General features: G+C 46.9%; 1 protein-coding gene across 2 annotated transcripts in view; it reads left to right on the top strand.

Moving 5' to 3' along the window:
• MDGA2 (MAM domain containing glycosylphosphatidylinositol anchor 2) overlaps positions 1 to 20,550 on the top strand; it is a 631,704-nt gene that overhangs the window by 552,354 nt on the left and 58,800 nt on the right. For both annotated transcript variants that reach the window (XM_075926142.1, XM_075926141.1), the window contains exon 10: positions 6,443 to 6,591. In XM_075926142.1, coding sequence (XP_075782257.1) covers positions 6,443 to 6,591 — 149 coding nt within the window. The remainder of the gene's footprint in view (positions 1 to 6,442; positions 6,592 to 20,550) is intronic.

The following is a 20,550-nucleotide window of genomic DNA, read 5'->3' as shown; positions in this document are numbered from 1 at the left end:
AGGAGAGGGGAGAGGAGTGGGAAGGTCGACTTGAAAGCGAGGGACTGAGAGGAGGGAGCGGCAAAGCCCAACAGCCGTGCCATGGCCTGCTCCAGCGTAGGAAAAGCCAGAGGAGTGTCCTGGCTAAGAGAGGGCAGCTCTGTCTGATGAATAGGGTCAGGAGCTGGCGGAGCAACATGTAAAGGGGCAGAGATGTAGCATCTTCATGCATTCTCTCTCATGGTCTTTTATGCAGTTCAGTATGTTGTTTTCCTAGGCTATGTCTACACTACGGCTACGTCTAGACTGGCATGATTTTCCGGAAATGTTTTTAATGGAAAAGTTTTCCGTTAAAAGCATTTTCGGAAAAGAGCGTCTAGATTGAGAGCGCCATTTTCGCGATCGGGGCTTTTTTGCGGAAAACAAATCTGAGCTGTCTACACTGGCCCTTTTGCGCAAAAGGACTTTTGCCTGAACAGGAGCAGCATAGTATTTCTGCAAGACGCACTGATTTCTTACCGTAGGAAGTCAGTGCTTTTGTGGAAATTCAAGCAGCCAGTGTAGACAGCTGGCAAGTTTTTCCAGAAAAGCGGCTGATTTTCCGGAAAAACTGGCCAGTCTAGACACAGCCTACAAGTTTTTGTGCAAAAACCGGCGGAGCGACCACACCTTAAGCGTGTTTTTATGCAAAAAAACACCAAAAAAACAGTAAGTCAACAGGATAGAGAGCTTTTGCCAGTAGAGTGATTCCTCTCCCCACAAGGAATAACTCTGTTTTGTGCTACAGCTCCTGTGCAAAAAGGCAGGTGTGGATGCTCCACAGGGGTTTCTTGCGTGAAAAGAGCCTATCCGAAAAAGCACAGGTGCTCTGATGGCCATTCTGTGAATGGCCATCAGAGCTTTCTTGCGCAAGAGCGTCCATGCAGTGTGGATGCTCTCTTAAGCAAAAGCACATCGCTTTTGCAAAGCACTTAGAGGTGTGGACGCGATTTTGCGCAAGCAGTTTTTGCGGAAGATCTCAAAAAGCTTCTTGCGTAAAAACTGTGCAGTGTAGACCTAGGGTGTATAATCCAGGGGCATTGCAGGAAGGGTGTGCCACAAAATTTTCCAAAGGAGAAAAAATAGTAAATCTGTTTTTTTTTCTTAAAAGTTTGTAACTCCTGTTTTGACGTGCAAGACCACCCTGGTCATCTCGAGTGACTGTCCCGATCATCTGCTGCTCATCATGTCCGTCAAACCTGTGACTATTCCGCCAACGCAAAGTAGAAACAATGAAGATGCTGCATTCACAAACTAATTCCAAACACGTTAGCAGAAATTGATATGGACCTGGTGGGGGAAGGTGTAAACAGACACAGGAGTTGAATAATAAACTCCATCTCTACTAAATATTTCAGTGTTCCCCTGCTTGCAAATCTACTACTGTTTGTCTCTGCACGACAAGCTAAAATAAACACTAAGATGGTAATTTGAAATGCCATCTGTAATCTGCTTGTAAAATTAGGGAGAAAATGTAGTTGAGTTGATTGCCATTGCTTGAAATCGAAGGATAATGTTTGCACCCAATATAATTTAAATATACAATACGCATTATGGCATGTGGTACATTTCCCGGACCATAATTTCTTGTGCTACCTTGAAGCTGGACCTGGACAAATTGGACAAACTATAATTCTCCTAGAAACATAGTTTTAGTTTCTGAAAATTGTAAGAGATAAAAATCAGCGTCCTCTGTGAAAAATCAAGCAACGATCTTCTACAGCCAGCAGTGGGTGGATGATTAGATTGTCATTCAGTGAATATTTACACATGTGCCTCACTCCATCCGTTTTGGAGGCAGCACCTAAGCATATGCTGGAGTCTAGAGGAATCAAAATGAAAGATGGGAGTAGCTGCACAACCATGCTAATGACCACAGAGGAACAGGATAGAATAACAGGGGCTTAGCCAGGAGTCAAGCACTGTGTCCTGTGGATTTCTCAGTCACGTTTAGGAACTGGAAACGTAGCGAGTGCTGCCTTTTTCCTCATCTGCTGCGCTCCTGCGTTCTTTACCGTACAGGCAATGATGAAAGCGTAGTTCCAGGACTCAACGACTCGTCTCCATCGGAAAACGATCATGGTTTAACACCATCTGCCATAATGATTTTTTCATACTCTTGGCCTGGTTCCCCTCCTGCGTGCTGCCAGGAAAAGGAGGGCCCGCCTGTGTGCGTTGTCCATAAATGCCGATGACCCCAGGAAGGCGATTTTGACGTACGGTACCACTGGCAGAAAAGCTCGGTAACGTCTCCGTCGTCTGTGGGTTCCTGGGGGACTATGGCATATGGTATTGCTATCCTGGAAAGCATTTCCATAGAACAGCCACCTCGGCATGCAGGACGTTAATACTACAGTGACGGGGACACAATTCTGTGTGATACTCCACGTGTTGTGTGCCCTCTTCTCCACTGAAATTAGAGGGACCGCATCTCATCGCAGATCCGTGCCCTATGAGTGCAAAGGGGCAGGGGGAAGGGAGAGGCCACATATTCCGATGCAAAGAAGAATTAGGAATAAATGGTTCCTGAAAAACAGGTCCCTAGCTCATTATTACTGAACTAGAAAGATCAAATTCTCACATTCACGTTCCTTGAGATCTAATATTATATTCCTTCACATTTCCAGTCTAGCCTTTTTGAGAGACCAATATGTTGCAAAGTCTAATTTCAACCACCCTGCAGTGACAGTGAGTGGGTAGCCATATTCTAGATGGGTATGTCGAGACTGAATCCCTCTGTCGGCAGAGGGATGAAGATTAGGCAGATCGACATTGCAAATGAAGCACGGATTTAAATATCCCGTGCCTAATTTGCATAAAAATGGCGCCACGTTTTGCTGACTCAGCACTTTGCAAAAAGCGGCAGTCTAGAGGGGGATCTGTGGAGAAAGTGTAGGGAATAATCTCCGGACACACTAGGTGTTGGTGAAAACAAGAGAGGATTTATTGGTTCACACAGCACTGGTGGAGTGCAGACCAGGTGTTAGCCCAGAGCGCATTAACTTAACCAAAACATACATTAGATCAGTGGTCCCCAACCACTGGAGGTTGCCGGGCGCCAGGGGGCGTGGCTGTTCATCTGCCGGGTGCCAGAGGGTGGGGACACTTGCGCGCCCAAGGCCGGCACCCCCCCCCCAAGTGCCACGCACCCGGGGCCGGCGCCCCATCCAAGCGTCGCGCACTCGGGGCCGACGCCCCCTCCAAGCGCCGCGCACCTGGGGCCGACACCCCCTCCAACTGCTGCGCGCCCAAAGCATGGGTGGCCAATCTGCGGCGCTCCTGGGGCCAGCGCTCACCGTGCGCCATGCACCCGGGGCCAGCTCCGGCACCATGCATGCACCACGTGCCCAGGGCCAGGCCAGCCCGAGCACTTGGTGGGCGCACACAAATGCCCCCACGGACACCATGGCACCTGCGGGCTCCGTGTTGGGGACCACTGCGTTAGATTATATAGGTAGTAGATGGACGGAGGAGAAGTGATTTGATAGGTCTAGCAGCGGAAATGAGAGATGCACATAAGCCAGTGGTCTAAGACAGTTACACAGCATCTCCGCCCATCACCAATTCAACGTTATCACTAATACAGGTCGTTATTCCTAACTAGCTAAATGCGCCAACATAAACAGGATGGCAGCCCCCAGGATGAATATGTTGCTGTAAGCTTGTTAGCCGAACTTGTGATGTCTCGGCAGGACGGACAACTCCATCCCCGTCCTGGCACAGTCCTTGAGACTCAAGCTCGTTAATCTGGAAGCACAAGAGACAGTGAAACCCACTTATCAGAGTGAGAGAGGCCCCTTTGGAGTGTAGTTGCCATGAGAATCAGGGTCACAGTAACTGTTGAACTGTTTTACTTTCTGAGCTCGGCCTAATACTTTCAGGTTTGAGTTTGTCAGTTCTCAGCGAGATACCATGGACTGCCTCAATTCACCCTACAAAAGAAAGCCTTTTTCGACAGATCCCTTATGCCTCCTGCAAGGAGGTTTACAGGATCTGTCAAAAAAGGTTTTCTTTCTTCACAGATCCCCCTCTCGACTGCTGCTTTTCGCCGACAAAGTGCTGAGTTGGCAAAAGGCAGTGGCCGTTTTAATGCAAATTAGGCATGGGATATTTAAATCCCTGCCTTGTTTGAAATGTCGACCTGCCTAATCTGCATCCCTCTGCCGACAGAGGGATGCAGTCTAGACATACCCTTAGGGGCTACGTCTAGACTGGCATGATTTTCCGCAAATGCTTTTAACGGAAAAGTTTTCTGTTAAAAGCATTTGCGGAAAAGAGCGCCTAGATTGGCAGGACGCTTTTCCACAAAAGCACTTTTTGTGGAAAAGCGTCCGTTCCAATCTAGACGCGCTTTTGCGCAAAAAAGCCCCAATCGCCATTTTTGCGATCAGGGCTTTTTTGCGCAAAACAAATCTGAGCTGTCTACACTGGCCCTTTTGCACAAAAGGGACTTTTGCCCGAACGGGAGCAGCATAGTATTTCCGCAAGAGGCACTGATTTCAGACAGTAGGAAGTGAGTGTTCTTGCGGAAATTCAAGCGGCCAGTGTAGACAGCTGGCAAGTTTTTCTGCAAAAGCAGATGCTTTTTGGAGGTTTTAATCCACACAATGAGATTTGCCACTGATATTTCATGACATGAAAAAACACTCAATCTTCCATAGTCTATGTGGTTTATCAACCTGTCTCAGAAACTGTGCGAAGTTTTTAAAATTCTTAAGGAAATTCCCAGAAAAAACAAACAAACTTTGTTAAACTTGAGAGGTTTAATTTTTTTTTCACATTTTACCTCAGCCTAATTTTTTTTGAGTCTGTGATGTTTCTTTTCATAAAAATGTAATGCTGTTTTCAGAGTTACAATTCTGAATCCAACACAACCAGTGTTTGTGTATCTGAAAAGTACGCTCATGCCAATGTTGGAGGCACAACTGTGTAGATGATGAGGGTTTCATTTCATGAAATATTTTGCAATTTCACATTTTGACTTCTTTTCAAATTGCAAAGAAAATTGAATTTTTTAGAAAAGTTCTGTAAAGGAATAATTTTAAAAAATCGGAAGCTTCAGGGGGTAGTCAAGTTAGTCTGGGCAGGATAAATTTAAAAAACAACAAATGATCTGGTAGCACTTTAAAGACTAACAAAACACGTAGATGGTATTATGAGCACAGCCCACTTCTTCAGATGACCAGAGTGTTAAGTTTAGGATGTGCAGACCCAAAGAAATCAGTCTTTGATCACCAAAAAGAGGTGTTTCTATAAAAATCCAACTGTTTTGTTCTGATGTTGACTTTTCAAAATGTATTATTTATAATACAAAATCAAAAAATTCAAAACATAAACAACCACTTATAGAGCTAAGACCCACTGGTACCACTTTGTTCATGTACCCTAACTATCTGTACATATTCAAATTCCCTGAAATAGTTCCTGCTTGAATTTTTTTTAAAATTGCCTCTGATGTAGAATCAACACCCATTTCAAAAAAGAAAAATGGATTTTTTTCCCCTATGAAAATGCTCAAAGGTCTCATTTTGACTTTGTCAGACTTTTGGGAGGTGGGACAAAATTGTTCTGATTTTTGGAAACCATTTTTGTTTCAAAGGAAATATAATTTTCTGCAGCATTATGGATCCCTCCAACTTTTTCCTACCAATTCTCACTGGGCGCAGAATTTTCCTTCCTTCGCTGAGAAAATTATGTGCACATAGAGGTGTTAATGGCATTTTTGTGTTCAAGTCAAGAAATACCGTTGTGTGATTGAAATGTAATAAGAACTCAAATCCCATTTCATCGTATACAAGGCAAATGTAATGAATTAAAAATCACGAGTAAGAATAAACAGTTAGTGTAGCAGTGTTTCAAAATGCCTCTTCCAAATCTGTGTGTATTGTGCAACGTGCACATCTCTATCTAAATAATGTATTCTAGGTATCACTATACATTTGAGTGACTGGGACGGAAGCATGGAGCGGTTGTATCTGAAATAGGTATATAGTGAGGCATAATTCTTTACAAGTTGATTGTGTGGGAGGAAGGGTTGTATGAATTTAATCCGAATGCCAAGGAAGCAGAAGGAGTGATGAAAGAAAGAATCAGCCAAAATCTCCTGATTGTGTTTCCGCATCAGGATACATGATGTCATTTGGAATTGATTGTGTGAAGTGCTTTAGTTAGTTGACTGGTTTTCTCCTGAACCCCAAATGACACAAGGATGACTTCATAACCAAGGGGAAATTAACCCTCCCCGTGCAATTCACTCGCCAAGGGCAGACTTGAGAAATGCTTTTGAAGCCATGTGGCAAAAAGACATTTCACAAAGTGTGGTCCCACGGCCTAGGGGACAAAAGATTGCAGTTGTACAATGGGAGCATTGTTTGGAGAAGTGCTGTTTCCTCACGTCGTGTTTTTGTGTGGCTGTGTTCTGCAGGCAAAGCGTATGCCCCAGAATTCTACTACGACACCTACAGCCCCCTGTGGCAGAACAGACCCCGGGTGTACTCCTACAGCCTGCAGTGGACTCAAATGAACCCCGACGCCGTGGACCGCATCCTTGCGTATCGTTTAGGGATCAGACAGGTGAGGTTATAATTCGCTTCTTACAACAGGGGCCTGCTGGCTGGTCTGCCCAGCGTGAGAACTGTCCTGTGCTTTGCTTTCCTCTCAATTCCTGCGAAGCTCAGAATTGGTTCGGATCCCTCTTTGAAGGTTTGCTGCTGTTCCGCAAACTCAGCCCTGAACCACTTACAAATCCTTGAATCTAATTTGCGCATGGCCCGTGCGACCGCACAGAGATTAAAGAGGTATTCCGTAGGGGGATCAAGAGATACTACAAAGATTACCTGAAAGAAACTTGCAGTGCAGGTAAACGTGTTATATCCAGCCATAGAGTTACACAGCTTTTGCTGTGTCTCGGATGAAGAGAGGTAAATATAGAGACAGTTGTATCATGCATGCACAGATCTTTGAGATCTTGAAAAACCCTTACCTACACACATTTCAATCCACAGCCCCCTGGTGACCTTTACGTTGTAGATCCGAACGGATCTGCAGAAGAACGATCCAATTAAAGTAAGAAAGTGAGCAGTCAGAACTAGCCTGTCGTTCGGGGATCTTTTAAAGCAATATCAGCTATCTTCTCATATGGTGACTCCGATCATTCAACTTAGGGGTATGTCAACACAGCAACACTATTTCGAAATAACGTAGTCTGCTTCTGCACAGCAGGCAGTTATTTCAAAATAATGTCAAAAAGCTGGAGGATTTCTGCCTCCGACTCCTGTCACCCTCATTGTACGAGGAGTTAAGGGATGTTGGAGGAAGAGGGCTCTATTCGAAAGAAGTGCTGTGTAGATTCTCCCAATTTCGAAATAAGCTATTTGGAAATAAGCTACGCAGTTGGGCTACATCTACACTGGCATGATTTTCCGGAAATGCTTTTAATGGAAAAGCACGTCTAGATTGGCACGGACGCTTTTCCGCAAAACCACTTTTTGCGGAAAAGCGTCCGTGGCCAATCTAGATGCACTTTTCCGCAAAAAAGCCCTGATCGCCATTTTCGCGATCGGGGCTTTTTTGCGGAAAAGAAATCTCTGCTGTCTACACTGGCCCTTTTGCTCAAAGGTCTTTCAGAAAAAGACTTTTGCCCAAACGGGAGCAGCATAGTATTTCCGCAAAAGCACTGACAATCTTATATGAGATCGTCAGTGCTTTTGCGGAAATTCAAGCAGCCAGTGTAGACAGCTGGCAAGTTTTTCCGGAAAAGCAGATGATTTTGCGGAAAAACTTGCCAGTCTAGACACAGCCTTGATGTATATCAGTGCATGTCCTTTATTTCGAGTTAAGCCCTGCTGTGTAGACACACCCTAGTAGAGCACACCTGTATATTGCTAAACTTGGATTAACAGGCATTGCGTTTTCTTACTCCCAGCATGTGGATAAACGGATGGATGTTTGTTTGTAAGGATCTCAGTACACCTGATGTAAAACATGGAAGTACGTACTCCAGGGGCATGTCTAGACTGCCCGCGGCTTTTGGCGTGAATTTGCATATCTTCTTCCGATCCCGTTTTCAGAAAAGTTTTTTGGAAAAAAAAGCAGTCTAGACATGGTTCTTGTTTGAAAAAAAAACCTTTTTCGAAAGAACCTTGTGCACCTCATTTGCATAGTTTCTTTTGAAAGCCCTGGGCAGTCTAGATGTTCCCTAAACGACAGTGCGTTACTGCCGGCTTTCATGGTCCTATCTCGATTCCGGGCTAGTGGTGTGTGCTATGGCTAAGCCCAGCAAACGTACAATGGCTTGATCATCATATGAGCTGGGGACGTTTTGCTCTCTGATATTTCTAACCGTGCAATGGGGGAAATGTGCAGAATCGATTCCAAACCATCCTCGTGGAACAGGTACTTCCTCAGCTGCTAACACTTTCTCAGTCCGCGTTTTAACGCACCGCTGGCAGGGAGATGATGTGTACAGGGGGAGACAGACTGTATCTTCCCTCCTGAATGCATGTGCTTTCCCCAGGCCTTTACGAGTCAAGCCGCAAACTCAACCTTACCCTCCAGCCTCCTACCTGAATACGGCTGTAAGATTTCTGGTGCAAACGTTGCAGCGGTGGGTTGTTACGGGGCCGGTTTGGGGACGACACCCAACCTGACTTTCAAGCAGGGCAGAAAGCTGCCGGGTGTCCTGCTGGGTTTTCGAAAGGAAGCCTGATGGGAGAGGGGGCTGGTCCAAATTTGAGGGAGGGGTGTTGTGACGCGGCACGCAGCTTCACAGAGCGGCTCAAACTTGCACCGATAGAAGTTGTGCTGGGGTCTTCGAAGTTGTGGTTTCCACAAGAAAACTGTGGCCCAGGGTTTTGTTACTGCCCCTTACACATGGCGGGCTGCATCAAGCGAGTGTGCTGGCTCTGTATTAATCTGTTGTATCAGGGGGTTGAATATTAGAAGGGGTGGGGTGGTTCCCTCTAGTTGCCATGCACCCCTGGCAGAGGGAGGAGACTTCGCCTGTTCCCCCACTCCTGGGCCGATCAGGACTTGGGGACAAGGGAGCGCACGAACTCTCTCGCCCCTTGCTACGGGCGTGCAGCACCTAGAGCCGTGGTCACCAACCAGTAGATCGTGATCTACCGGTAGATCTCAGAGGCTCTAAGAATAGCTCTTGAGCCCTCTCTGAACTGCGCGCCTGCGCGGGACATTTACATTAGATTTCCTCATTTGAGGAGCAGCTACTCACCGAGCAACAACACAGGTGAGTAGCTGCGAGGAATGGTGGGAGCTGGAAGGTCGGAAGGGCTGAAACACCCCAGCCAGCTGACTGTGGCTTTCAGCTGAAAGTGGCTGCTCCATGCTCCAGCTGATCGGCGGCTTCTCCTCTGCACCTGCCCAGGTGGAGCTTGGTGCACCCTGGCTGAGCGCCATGGCCAGCTGGCTGGACAGCCACTTCTCTTCCCTCCAGCCCGGCTGCCCTGCGCTCAGCCCAGGCAGGCTGCATCTAGCTCCAGCTGTGCTGCAGCAGGCTTCCCAGGCTGAGCGCAGGATCACAGATGCCCATCTGATGGACTGTATACGACTAGCAATCTCAGACTACAACCCAGACTTCAAGACACTGGCAGATACTGTTCAGCCACAGGTGTCACACTGAGACTTTGTTATTGGAAGAAAAAATATAGAATTCTCAATACTTGATTTTAGATTTACAAAATAGCAGAGAACAAAATGTATAATTGTAAATGCTTTATTTGACATTTAAATAGCATGAATTCAAAACAGACCATTTATTTCATAATTATAAACATGTGATTTTAATTATATATATTGCATAATTTAAAAATAAACTGTTTAACAGGGGATAGCAAGTGATGGACAGGAGAATAGAGAGGGCGGGGCTTCAAGGAAGGGGCGGGGCGGTAGATCTTCGCCTGTTCTGAGACTTAAAAAGTGATCTTGGATGTAAAAAGGTTGGAGACCACTGACCTAGAGGGAGCTGTCAGCTTTTTCAAACAGCTGGTGGTTCCCTCTGGTTCCATGTGGCCCGGTGGGGGGAGGAGACTTCGTGCACACACACTCCCCTGCTCCCAGGTCTCGATTGGCCTATGTGCGGAGGGAGTGGCTGAGCGACCACTTGTTGAATCAAACTGCTTGGTGGGCTGGATCTGGCCCATGGATCCTGTCTTGCCCACCCCTGTGTTGGATAATAAATTGCTCACAAGTATCCGCAGCTCATGCCTTTCTTAAAGGGTGCTGCCACGGATTGTCTCAGAAGCAGAAGACTTGATTACTTTGTACTTAAGATGATGGGTTTCTTCGGAGGGAATATGGATCATCTATGGTGGCTGATTCTTCAAGGGAAACGTGGGTAGAGTTAGAAAGAGCGGAAGTGTTTCTTCAGGCATTCATGCCCTGCAGCCCTTCACGGGGCAGAGCCGCAGAAGCCTGCCTGCCGTGTCAGTGGCCTAAGGGGAGAGGTAGATATACTGGAGGGCAGGGATCGGGTCCAGAGTGACCTAGACAGATTAGAGGATTGGGCCACAAGAAATCGGATAATGTTCAGCAAGGACAAGTGCAGAGTCCTGCACCTGGGACGGAAGAATCCCAAGTATTGGTACAGGCTGGGGACCGACAGGCTAAGTAGCAGTTCTGCAGAAACGGACCTGGGGGTTCCAAGTGGATGAGAAGCTGGATAGGAGTCAACAGGGGGCCCTTGTAGCCAAGAAGGCGAATGGCACGTTGGGCTGCATTAGGAGGAGCATTGCCAGCAGATCTAGAGAAGTGATTATTCCCCTTTATTCGGCTCTGGTGAGGCCACATCTGGAGTATTGTGTCCAGTTCTGGGGCCCCCACTACAGGAAGGATGTGGACGCGTTGGAGAGGGTCCAGCAGAGGGCGACCAAAATGCTGAGGGGGCTGGAGCACGACCTACGAGGAGCGACTGAGGGATTTGGGCTTTTTTCGTCTACAGAAATGAAGAGTGAGGGGGGATTTGAGAGCAGCCTTCAACTTCCTGAAGGGAGGTTCCAAAGGGGATGGAGAAAGTCTGTTTACAGTAGTATTGGTCTCAAGTTGCAGTGGGGGAGGTCTAGGTTGGATATTAGGAAAAACCTTTTCCCAAGGAGGATGGGGAAGTGCTGCGCTGGGTTCCCTAAGGAGCTGGTTGAATCTCCATCCCTAGAGGTGTTTAAGTCTCAGCTTGACCAAGCCCTGGCTGGGATGGTTGAGTTGGGGTTGGTCCTGCTTCGGGCAGGGGGCTGGACTCGATGACTCCTGAGGTCTCTGCCAGCCCTGGGATTCTGCGATTCCTGCAGTGATTGACGGCTGTATTTGTGGGGTTGCAAGTGCTCAGCTCTTCTGTGTTGGGCCTAGCCAAGGCCAGGAAGGTGCAGATCCTGGGGGTCTGGTCACTGACCTGGGATGTGGGAGGCCCTGCCTATATTCCCTGCTTTGCCTCATCCAAAAAAATGAAGGTTAATGCACCGGACCATGACACAGGAGAGCTGAGCTCCAGCCCCAGTGAGGCCACTGACTTCAGGCCAGCGGCGCTCTGGTCCTGTGGCCTAGCGGTTAGAGAGGTGGACTGGGATGCAGCAGGCCAGGAGGTAGGGGATCTAATCCGATCTGTCACTAGCCTGCTAGTGGATGAGGACATGTCCCTGCCCTGTCACTGAAGCGGGAATTGGATCTGCTGCCTGCCAGCCCCAGAGATGACCGAAGCACTAGTCCCACGAGTGAGTTTTGATTGATGAGTCAGGGCTGAAAAAACAGCAGCCTCCAACGGAGAGATTTTACACGAGGGGGAATTCCTGTTGCAGCCCTCTCTGGGAACCCCGCCTCCTTTTTTTCCAGTCAGATCCCACGTTTAGTTGAACTTCAAACAGAGCGTTTTACGGCCTTGTACTCCTAGATCCATAGCTGTTGGTGATGGATCAAAATGAGAATCATTGGGCCAGTGACCATATGAACATAAGAACGGCCGGACTGGGTCAGACCAAAGGTCCATCCACCCCAGTATCCTGCCTGCCAACAATAGCCAATGCCAGATGCCCCAGAGGAAGGGAACACAACAGGGAATCCTCAAGTGATCCCTCTCCTGTCACCCACCTCCAGACAAACAGGGGCTGGGATACCATTCCTACCCATCCTGGCTAATAAATATTGACGGACCTAATCTCCATGAATTTATCTAGCTCTTTTTGAAGTCCTGGTCTTCACAACATCCTCTGGCAAGGAGTTCCACAGGTTGACTGTGCCCTGCGTGAAGAAAAACCTCCTTTTGTTTGTTTTAAGCCTGCTGCCTATTCATTTCATTTGGTGACCCCCTAGTTCTCATATTGTGGGAATAAGTAAAACACTTTTTCTTATTCACTTTTTCCACACCAGTCGTGATTTTATAGACCTCTATCATAGACCTTCTATCATAGCCCTCCTTCATCTCCTCTTTTCTAAGCTGAAAAGTCCCAGTCTTTTTATTCTGTCTTCATATGGGACCCATTCCAAACCCCTGGCCCTTTTCTGAACTTTTTCCAAAGCCAATACACACACATGTCTGTGTGTGTTTGGAACCTAGCACCACAAAGCTCTGATCCTGACCGTGAGTGCCACTATAATGCCAATAATCATCCATTCCAGAAACCTCCTGATTTGTAAAAGGCAATTCCTCCGTGAGAGTAACGCGAGAGGTGGATTGAGTGTGTTGCCTTTTTCTTGTGCTACAGTTACTATCTGCTAATAAAACAAAGAAAGACGAAGTCTTGCTTTTGGGCTGTGGAAGCGTGTCTGTGATCTCAAATGTGTAATTTATAGCTGAGAAATTACCCGCTACCTTTCATTCTGTATGTGAAGACCTTCCAGCTGACACCTGTGAATTGAATCTTCTACCACCAGGAAATGCCATAGGAGATGTTAAGTGTTACATAGCTTGCTGTTTAAAATAAAAAAGGCCTCCGGGGTTGGCTTGGGAAGCCAATCAAAGAACGTTCCTAAAGACAAAGAGCCTTTTTAAGGGCTGGAATGATAAAAAAGGGGAGTTTTTTGCTTGTCTTGGCAGTTACAGTACATGCAGGCTGAAAGCCATGCCTCGGGATTTCAACCCATTGAACAATTCGCTGGCATTCAGTTTGTTGCCGTCAGGTTTTAAAACTGTTCCTCGACAGTCTCTCATTGCTGGTGATATTTGTATTTATAGTTCTGTGAAAGGAATTGGTTCTGGGGAGCCAATGAAAGAGACCCGTCATTTTTACTTTTACAGCTAGTTGTGTTTCCATTTCCTTTTATTCTGGAGCGCGAGCAATCACACCAGATTGTTCCAGGTATTTAGGCACCTAATGATACAGACACATGCCTAATGAGATTTTCCAAAGCGCCTAAGCAGGTGAGGCACCGAACACCCTACAGAAAGACAATGTGTAAAGCGCCTAACTCACTTAGACATTTTTGACAAGCTGAGTGGGCATCTGTCTGCATCGTTAGGCAGCCAAATACTTTTGCTAATCAGGTCCAGAGAGAGATTAAATTACCAAATCAGTGATGAATTAAAAAAGACATAGCAACAATATTTCTCTTTAATGTAGGATTTTTAGCCTTCCTTACCCATTCCATGTTAATTTAATATTAATTACCTTTCTTTCCCTCTTAAATTTATAGCATCGTTAATTGAATTCCAGTATCCATTTTTTACATCGACATTCCCAAAATATTTTACCTTTCTCTAACGGGGGCTGCATTTAAATATTCTGCGAGCCATTCAGACCTGTGCTTTTAGCAGGGTTCTCCTGAAACAAGGGAGATAATTAGAGATTCGATTCTGTTTGCTCACTGCGGCTTGCCCGTTGGAAGGTTGTAGTCCAGTACTTTCCTTTTCAATGTGTGTTCTGTTGCCTCAGACAGACTGGGCCGCGCCGATATGGAATCACATCTCTACTGCAACTCAAATGTGCGTTGTCATGCTAATGCGGAGAACATGCTAATGCCTTCTCTTTTTTTTAGCATAGGGAGCAGTTTTGGGTGGCGGCTGCAGGTTGATCAATTTCACCTATAAATAATACAAAAACGTCTCCGTACAGGAGTTTTCCTGTTTCCTGCAGTTGCCATCAATAAGTAAGTAGCACCCCTCCTTTCAGGCTAGCACATTTACTAGCACTGCAAACGTGACAGTCCCTATGGACTTCCCTTCCACACACCTGAATATGTTTTTATTATTCATGGTCTGTATTACTGTAGCACCCGCCAGCCTCCGTCATGGGCCGGGACCCCATTGTGCTAAGCCCTGTACAAATGTAGAGTCCAAAGAGTAAGCTATGGAGAGCGTCCGATCTAAGTAGAAGATAAGACAACAGGTGGACACAAACAGACCAACAGGGGAGTACCAGCGAACAATAAGACAATCACTGGTCAGCATGATCTCGCCAACAGCTTCATGTCCGTAGTCCACCATTGACAGTGATGGCGACATTGTCACAGGTCTCGTGTATGGCTCCGCTTATGACTTTCCAGCCCAAACCCTTATCATAGATTCATAGAATCCCAGGGCTGGAAGAGACCTCAGGAGTCATCGAGTCCAGCCCCCTGCCCAAAGCAGGACCAACCCAACTCAATCACCCCAGCCAGGGCTTGGTCAAACCTTTAGGGATGGAGATTCCACCCCACCCCTAGGGAACCCATCCCAGGGCTTCCCCACCCACCTAGGGAAATGGTTTGTCCTACTGTCCAGCCTAGATCTCCCCCACTGCAACCTGAGCCCATTGCTCCTTGTTCTGCCATCTGCCACCACTGAGAACAACTCCTCTCCATCCTCTTTGGAACCTCCCTTCAGGTAGTTGAAGGCTGCTCTCAAATCCCCCCTCACTCTTCTCTTCTGCAGACTAAACAAGCCCCAATCCCGCAGCTGCTCGTCGTACCTCATGTGCTCCAGCCCCCTCATCATTTTGGTTGCCCTGTGTTGGACTTTCTCCAACGTGCCCACATCCTTTCTGTAACGGGTGGCGGGGGAGGCAGGTTTTGGGAGGCATTACCCCAGAGTTGGCCTCAGCAGAATTGGCTGCAGGGAGGGCATGGGAAAGGCGTATCTTTGTTGTGTGACGATGCAGCTCCATGGTGCCTTTCACGTGCACCCTAGAGACGATTTCATCCATCCGGCTCAAACCTGACGTGCTGATCTTCTCTGAGACCCACCCAGGAGTCCTGTTCTGAGCCATTTACTCAAGTTCTTTGAAATCACCACCAGGCCCCTGAATACTGCTCTCGCTGCTTCTGTGTATTACCCACAAGTTTGTTCTTTTCACACTTTTGTTTGTCACCTTTTATTTGACTTTCCACAAAATGGTGCAGAGACCTCACACCCGACTGTTAATTGAAGAAATGGGGAAGGCTCTTATAAAGGATGTCTCTGGAACAACTAGGTTTGCGTCCTGTGCCGGAGCAAGGCATGCTGGGAAACAAAGTAGAGGAAGGGAGAACATAACCTCAGCTGGAGAGAGAGACCGGCATGAGGGGCAGCGCCATTTTATGAAGACCGTCTTTTCATCACGTTGAATATGTTGCTCTAAAATAAAAAGACATCTGCGTGGCTTTGTTTGAGAATGGCAGGTTTTGATGTGAAGGGTTTTTAAAAGTGGCTTGGCTTGTGGTGAATCGCTAGTGGTAGATTATTGGCTAGGTTAATGTCTCTGTGGCTATGTCTAGACTACGGGGGTTTTCCAGTATCCCGGAAAAACTCCGCCGCATCCAGGGACCACGTTTGCTCTTCCGCATTTTTTGGGGAAAAACAGACTCACTCTTTCGGAAGCCCTGTCTTCCTCCTCTCATGCGGAAAAAGGGCTCTCCGAAAGAGAAGAATTTCCCAAAATTTGGCCCAGTGTGGATGGGCCACATTTCAGAAAAGCCTCTTCCAACAAAACCATCTGAAAAAGATAGCGAATTGCGGAGCGCAATTGACGTTCCTTTTTCCAATAAAGCTTTGTAGTCTAGACGCAGCGTGTGATTAGATAACAGGTTCTACATTTCCCCCATTAGCCAAAAGATTGTTACATGAATAATGCTGAAACTAGAGACACACAAAAATGTTTTCCCCCTGCTTTCTATATAAAACCGATGCACAGCTGTTTTATTCTGGGGCAAATCCAGGCCGCATTTTGAGACAGAACAGTCAAAGCATGTTTGTGCCTGCTGAGTACTCCTCTGAAGCAAGATGAAATCTAATCTCGATGTCTTAACGCAATTTTCATCAGACGTTTGCTTTCTCCTCAACACGGTGTGCAGTTCGCGGGCAGTGGTACAAGCTCGTGCAAGGCATCCAGGGAATGAGTCCGTTGTTAAATATAAAGAAAACCTGATGGTAAAAGATTGCGGACTAACTTTTCCCTTGTGAACAGAAATGGTGCTAGTGTAAAATTGCTTTGGGGTGACAGAGCACTACAACGACCCTGGGGGGCTCAGAGCAGGAGGCTGTGGGTGTGGGGAGTGCAGGAGTCGGGGGGGCGGGAGTTGAGAAGAGCATCAGGACAGGGAGCTTGGGATGTGGGAAGGTGTGAGAACGAGGGATGGGGAATGAGGAGGCTTTAAAGGTGAGGTCAAGATGCCTGTTTCTGATGCAGAGGCAAAGGGCTAACCAGCCGACGAGTCCTACACAGGGAGGCTACGTCTTGACTGGCATGATTTTGCGGAAATACTTTTCACGGAAAAGTTTTTCCGTTAAAAATATTTCGGCAAAAGAGCGTCTAGATTGGCAAGGATGCTTTTGCGAAAAAAGTGCTTTTGTGCCAAAGCATCCATGGCCAGTCTAGACGCGATTTTGCACAAGAAAGCCCCGATCACCATTTTAGCCATCAGGGCTTTTTTGTGCAAAACAGTTCTTCCCTGTCTACACTGGCCCTCTTGCGCAAGTATTCTTGCACAAGAGGACTTTTCCCCAAGCGGGAGTGTGAAAGTATTTGCGCAAGAAGCACTGATTTTGTACATTACAAAGTCAGTGCTCTTGCACAAATTCAAGCAGCCAGTGTAGACAGCTGGCAAGTTTTTGCGCAAAATCTTGCCAGTCTAGACGCACCCAGAGAGCGAAAAGCCAAGCAGCACTGTTCTGAATAGTCCTGAGTGGAACAAGTGTGCGGTAGGCAAGACCAAAAAAAGGAGGCCGTGGTGATCAAGGCTGGATGTGGCGAGGGCATAGAGGAGAATTCTGGCTGGGTGAATCATAGAATACTAGGACTGGAAGGGACCTCGAGAGGTCATCGAGTCCAGGCCTCTGCCCTCATGGCAGGACCAAATACTGTCTGGACCATCCCTGATAGACATTTATCCAACCTGCTCTTAAATATCTCCAGAGATGGGGATTCCACAACCTCCCTGGGCAATTTATTCCAGTGTATGACCATCCTGAGAGTTAGGAACTTTTTCCTAATGTCCAACCTAAACCTCCCTTGCTGCAGTTTAAGCCCATTGCTTCTTGTTCTATCCTCAGAGGCCAAGATGAACAAGTTTTCTCCCTCCTCCCTATGACACCCTTTTAGATACTTGAAAACGGCTATCATGTCCCCTCCCCCCAATCTTCTCTTTTCTAAACTAAACAAACCCAATTCCTTCTGTCTTCCCTCATAGCTCATGTTCTCTGGACCTTTAATCATTCTCGTTGCTCTTCTCTGGACCCTCTCCAGTTTCTTCACATCTTTCTTGAAGTGCGGTGCCCAGAACTGGACACAAGACTCCAACTGAGGCCTAATCAGTGCAGAGTAGAGCGGAAGAATGATTTCTCGTGTCTTGCTCACAACACGCCTGTATTGGGTGGGCAGGGAGGAGTCTCTGGGTTTTAGAGAAGGCGAAGAAGGAACAAGAGCAGGTTTGGAGAATGGTGGGACCGTGCAGGTCCCGTCAGAGGAGTATATCAAAGACGATACAGAGTCGAGAGCCTTAAAGGACCATGAGAAGGATGGAGGTCTCCACAGTGATGCAGAAAAAGGGGAGAATATAGAGATGGTGCAAAAAGAGGAAGAGCTCACTTTTGGCCATGAGGAGGCCATGACAATGATGATGACTTGCCATCCACAGAGCTATCGCGAAGACAGGCTGAAGTGGTAGATAGGACGATGGGTGACATCTTATGAGTAGACCAGTAGATTTGAGAGTCTGACCAAGAGCAAGGCGGTATAAAATGGCTCGGCAGAGTTTGCTTCTCTTCCAGCCGCGCTCTACTGTGAGGAAAGCAACACCTCGCAGAAGGGTCGCCCATGCTGTGGGCCTGATCCAAAGCCCTTTGAAGTCAACGGGAAGGGTCCCATTGATTTCCATGGGCTTTGAACAGGCCTCGCGCGACAGAATGTTTGACAAACCGGAGGAATTGTACCCACCTCTCTAATGCTGGGGGTTGGTTTAGTCCTCCTGAAAGTTAAAGAAGGTTTACAGTTTTCCAAAAATAGCTATCCCTCAAACAAGTTTGACAGGCCTTTAACACGTGCGTTTTCCCTCGCCGCATAGGAGGACAATAACATGGGCTGTTTACGAATTCTATGTGAGCAAGAAGCGATTAATCTCCGGTTGAATCCAGTGCCTTTCTACTGACATCCAGATACTTGGGAACATTTGTCACTGCAGAAAGGGAAATGCTGCATTAGTCACAGTACAAGAGCTACTGGGTGAACTTCAGAGCCATGTCCTCCCGCAGCTATTACAACTGCTAAGTGTCTTACGGCTTCCGACACAACTGAGCACACTGTATTGTGTCCGGGATGTGTGAAGATGTGCAAAGTGGCTTTGCATGTTCCTTCCTCTGCTGCCAATGTGGCCTTTGATTCGTTTCTTCTTCTTTCTTCTTCCTTTGGTTTAACTGCAACTTGTCTAAAAGATACCGAGAAAGTCAACAGTGTTGGGGGGGGGGGGGTTAGAACAGCTTCCAAGAGAGATTAAAAAGTCTATTCCACTTGGGAAAGAGACGAGAAAGGAGGGATGTTATAGAACCCTATCAACTTGTGGGTGCTGTGGAGAAAGTGAATAAGGAAATGTTATTTACTCCTTCCCATAGCCCAAAATCTAGGTGTCTCCCAACTAAATTAATAGGCAACAAGTTTAAAACAAACAAAAGGAAGTTTTTCTTCACACAACACGCAGTCAACCTGTGGAACTCCTTGCCAATGGATGTGGTGAAGGCCAAAACTATAACTGAGTTCAAAGAACTATTAGCTAGGCTGGATAGGGTTGCCACACCGACATCTGAGTATCTCTAGCCTTTTTGCCAGCAGTTGGAAGGGGATGACAGGTGAGGGATCACTTATCCACGTGTTCTGGTCATTCCTTCTGAAGCACCTGGCATTGGGCATTCTCAGAAGATAGGTTACTGGGGCAGATGGAAGATTATAGTTTGGCTCAGTATGGCCGTTCTTATATTCCGTATTAATTTTTATTCTTGTTACTGGTGTAGCGAGAGGAGGTGAAGAAAAGTCTAAATGGAGCTTATGCATCTCTAAGGTGTGTCTACACTGCACGCTTATTTTGAAATAAGCTATTCCAGAATAGTTATTGCACATCTACAATGCAGGGAAGCCTCAAAATTAGTCTGAGTCAAGCTTCCCTAACGTAGATGTGCTATCTCGATTTAGAGCCCCAGGAGGCACTGGATAGGAATAACTTAGAATGGCCCGAGTGAGGGGCTATTTTGAAATACCAGCAGTGGAGTGTCTACACATGCCTTATTTCAAAATAGCTATTTTGGAATAGCCGTTATTCCTCATAGAATGAGGTTTGCAGATTTGGGAATAAGCCGTCCGTGACATCAAAATTATTTTGAAATCATGGAATGGCTGTGGTATTTCGAAACAATACTCATTATCACGCTCACATTGTTATTTCGAAATAACGCTCGTTATCTCGAAATAACGGTGCAGTGCCGAGCCATGTCCTCCCGCTGCTATTACAACTGCTAAGTTACTGTACTGAACAACTGCACCCTAACCGTACTGAAACGTTCCGATATTTTTAGAGAGGTTGAACACTACATGGTGGATGAGCAGAGAATTTAAAGAAAATCAGTGACAACCCAACACTAGACCTTTCACTGGTGGGGGTGAAAAAGTACAGAGAAATTGTAGAGTTGGCTGTATTCAGATATTCTTTGCAGTGCTTGTTTTGGCCAGAAATAGAAATACTACATCGAGGGAAAGGCAACGTTTCACTCAGCAAGTCTATATGGGCCAAAGCGCAAGAAGGCGTGGCAGTAGCTACAGAAAGCCTGATTTCATCAGAGATGTGGCCTGGTTTCTCAAACCCAAGCAGTCGGGATAAACTTTTGAATTCCAGGATGTTGGTATGAACTGAAGCTCCTAACCTGATTGAAGTCTGCCTAGAACTAGCCTAAGAATTTACCCAGGCTGTAGGGCAGGACTTCTCAAACTTCGTAAGAACATAAGAACGGCCAGACTGGGTCAGACCAAGACACATGCCCCAGCCACAGACACACATGCTGGCAGGCAGGATAAGCGAGTGGCCAGAAGCCGCCCTCGCTCTCTGCACTACTGGCAGGGACCCTGGGGCATTTGGAATCACTCCGAGCCAGCAGGCAGG

The sequence above is a fragment of the Pelodiscus sinensis genome, chromosome 4 (genome assembly GCF_049634645.1).
Source record: "Pelodiscus sinensis isolate JC-2024 chromosome 4, ASM4963464v1, whole genome shotgun sequence".
NCBI lineage: Eukaryota > Metazoa > Chordata > Testudines > Trionychidae > Pelodiscus > Pelodiscus sinensis.
Note: the sequence above shows the minus strand (reverse complement) of the source record. Positions and strands in the feature narration are given on the sequence as shown.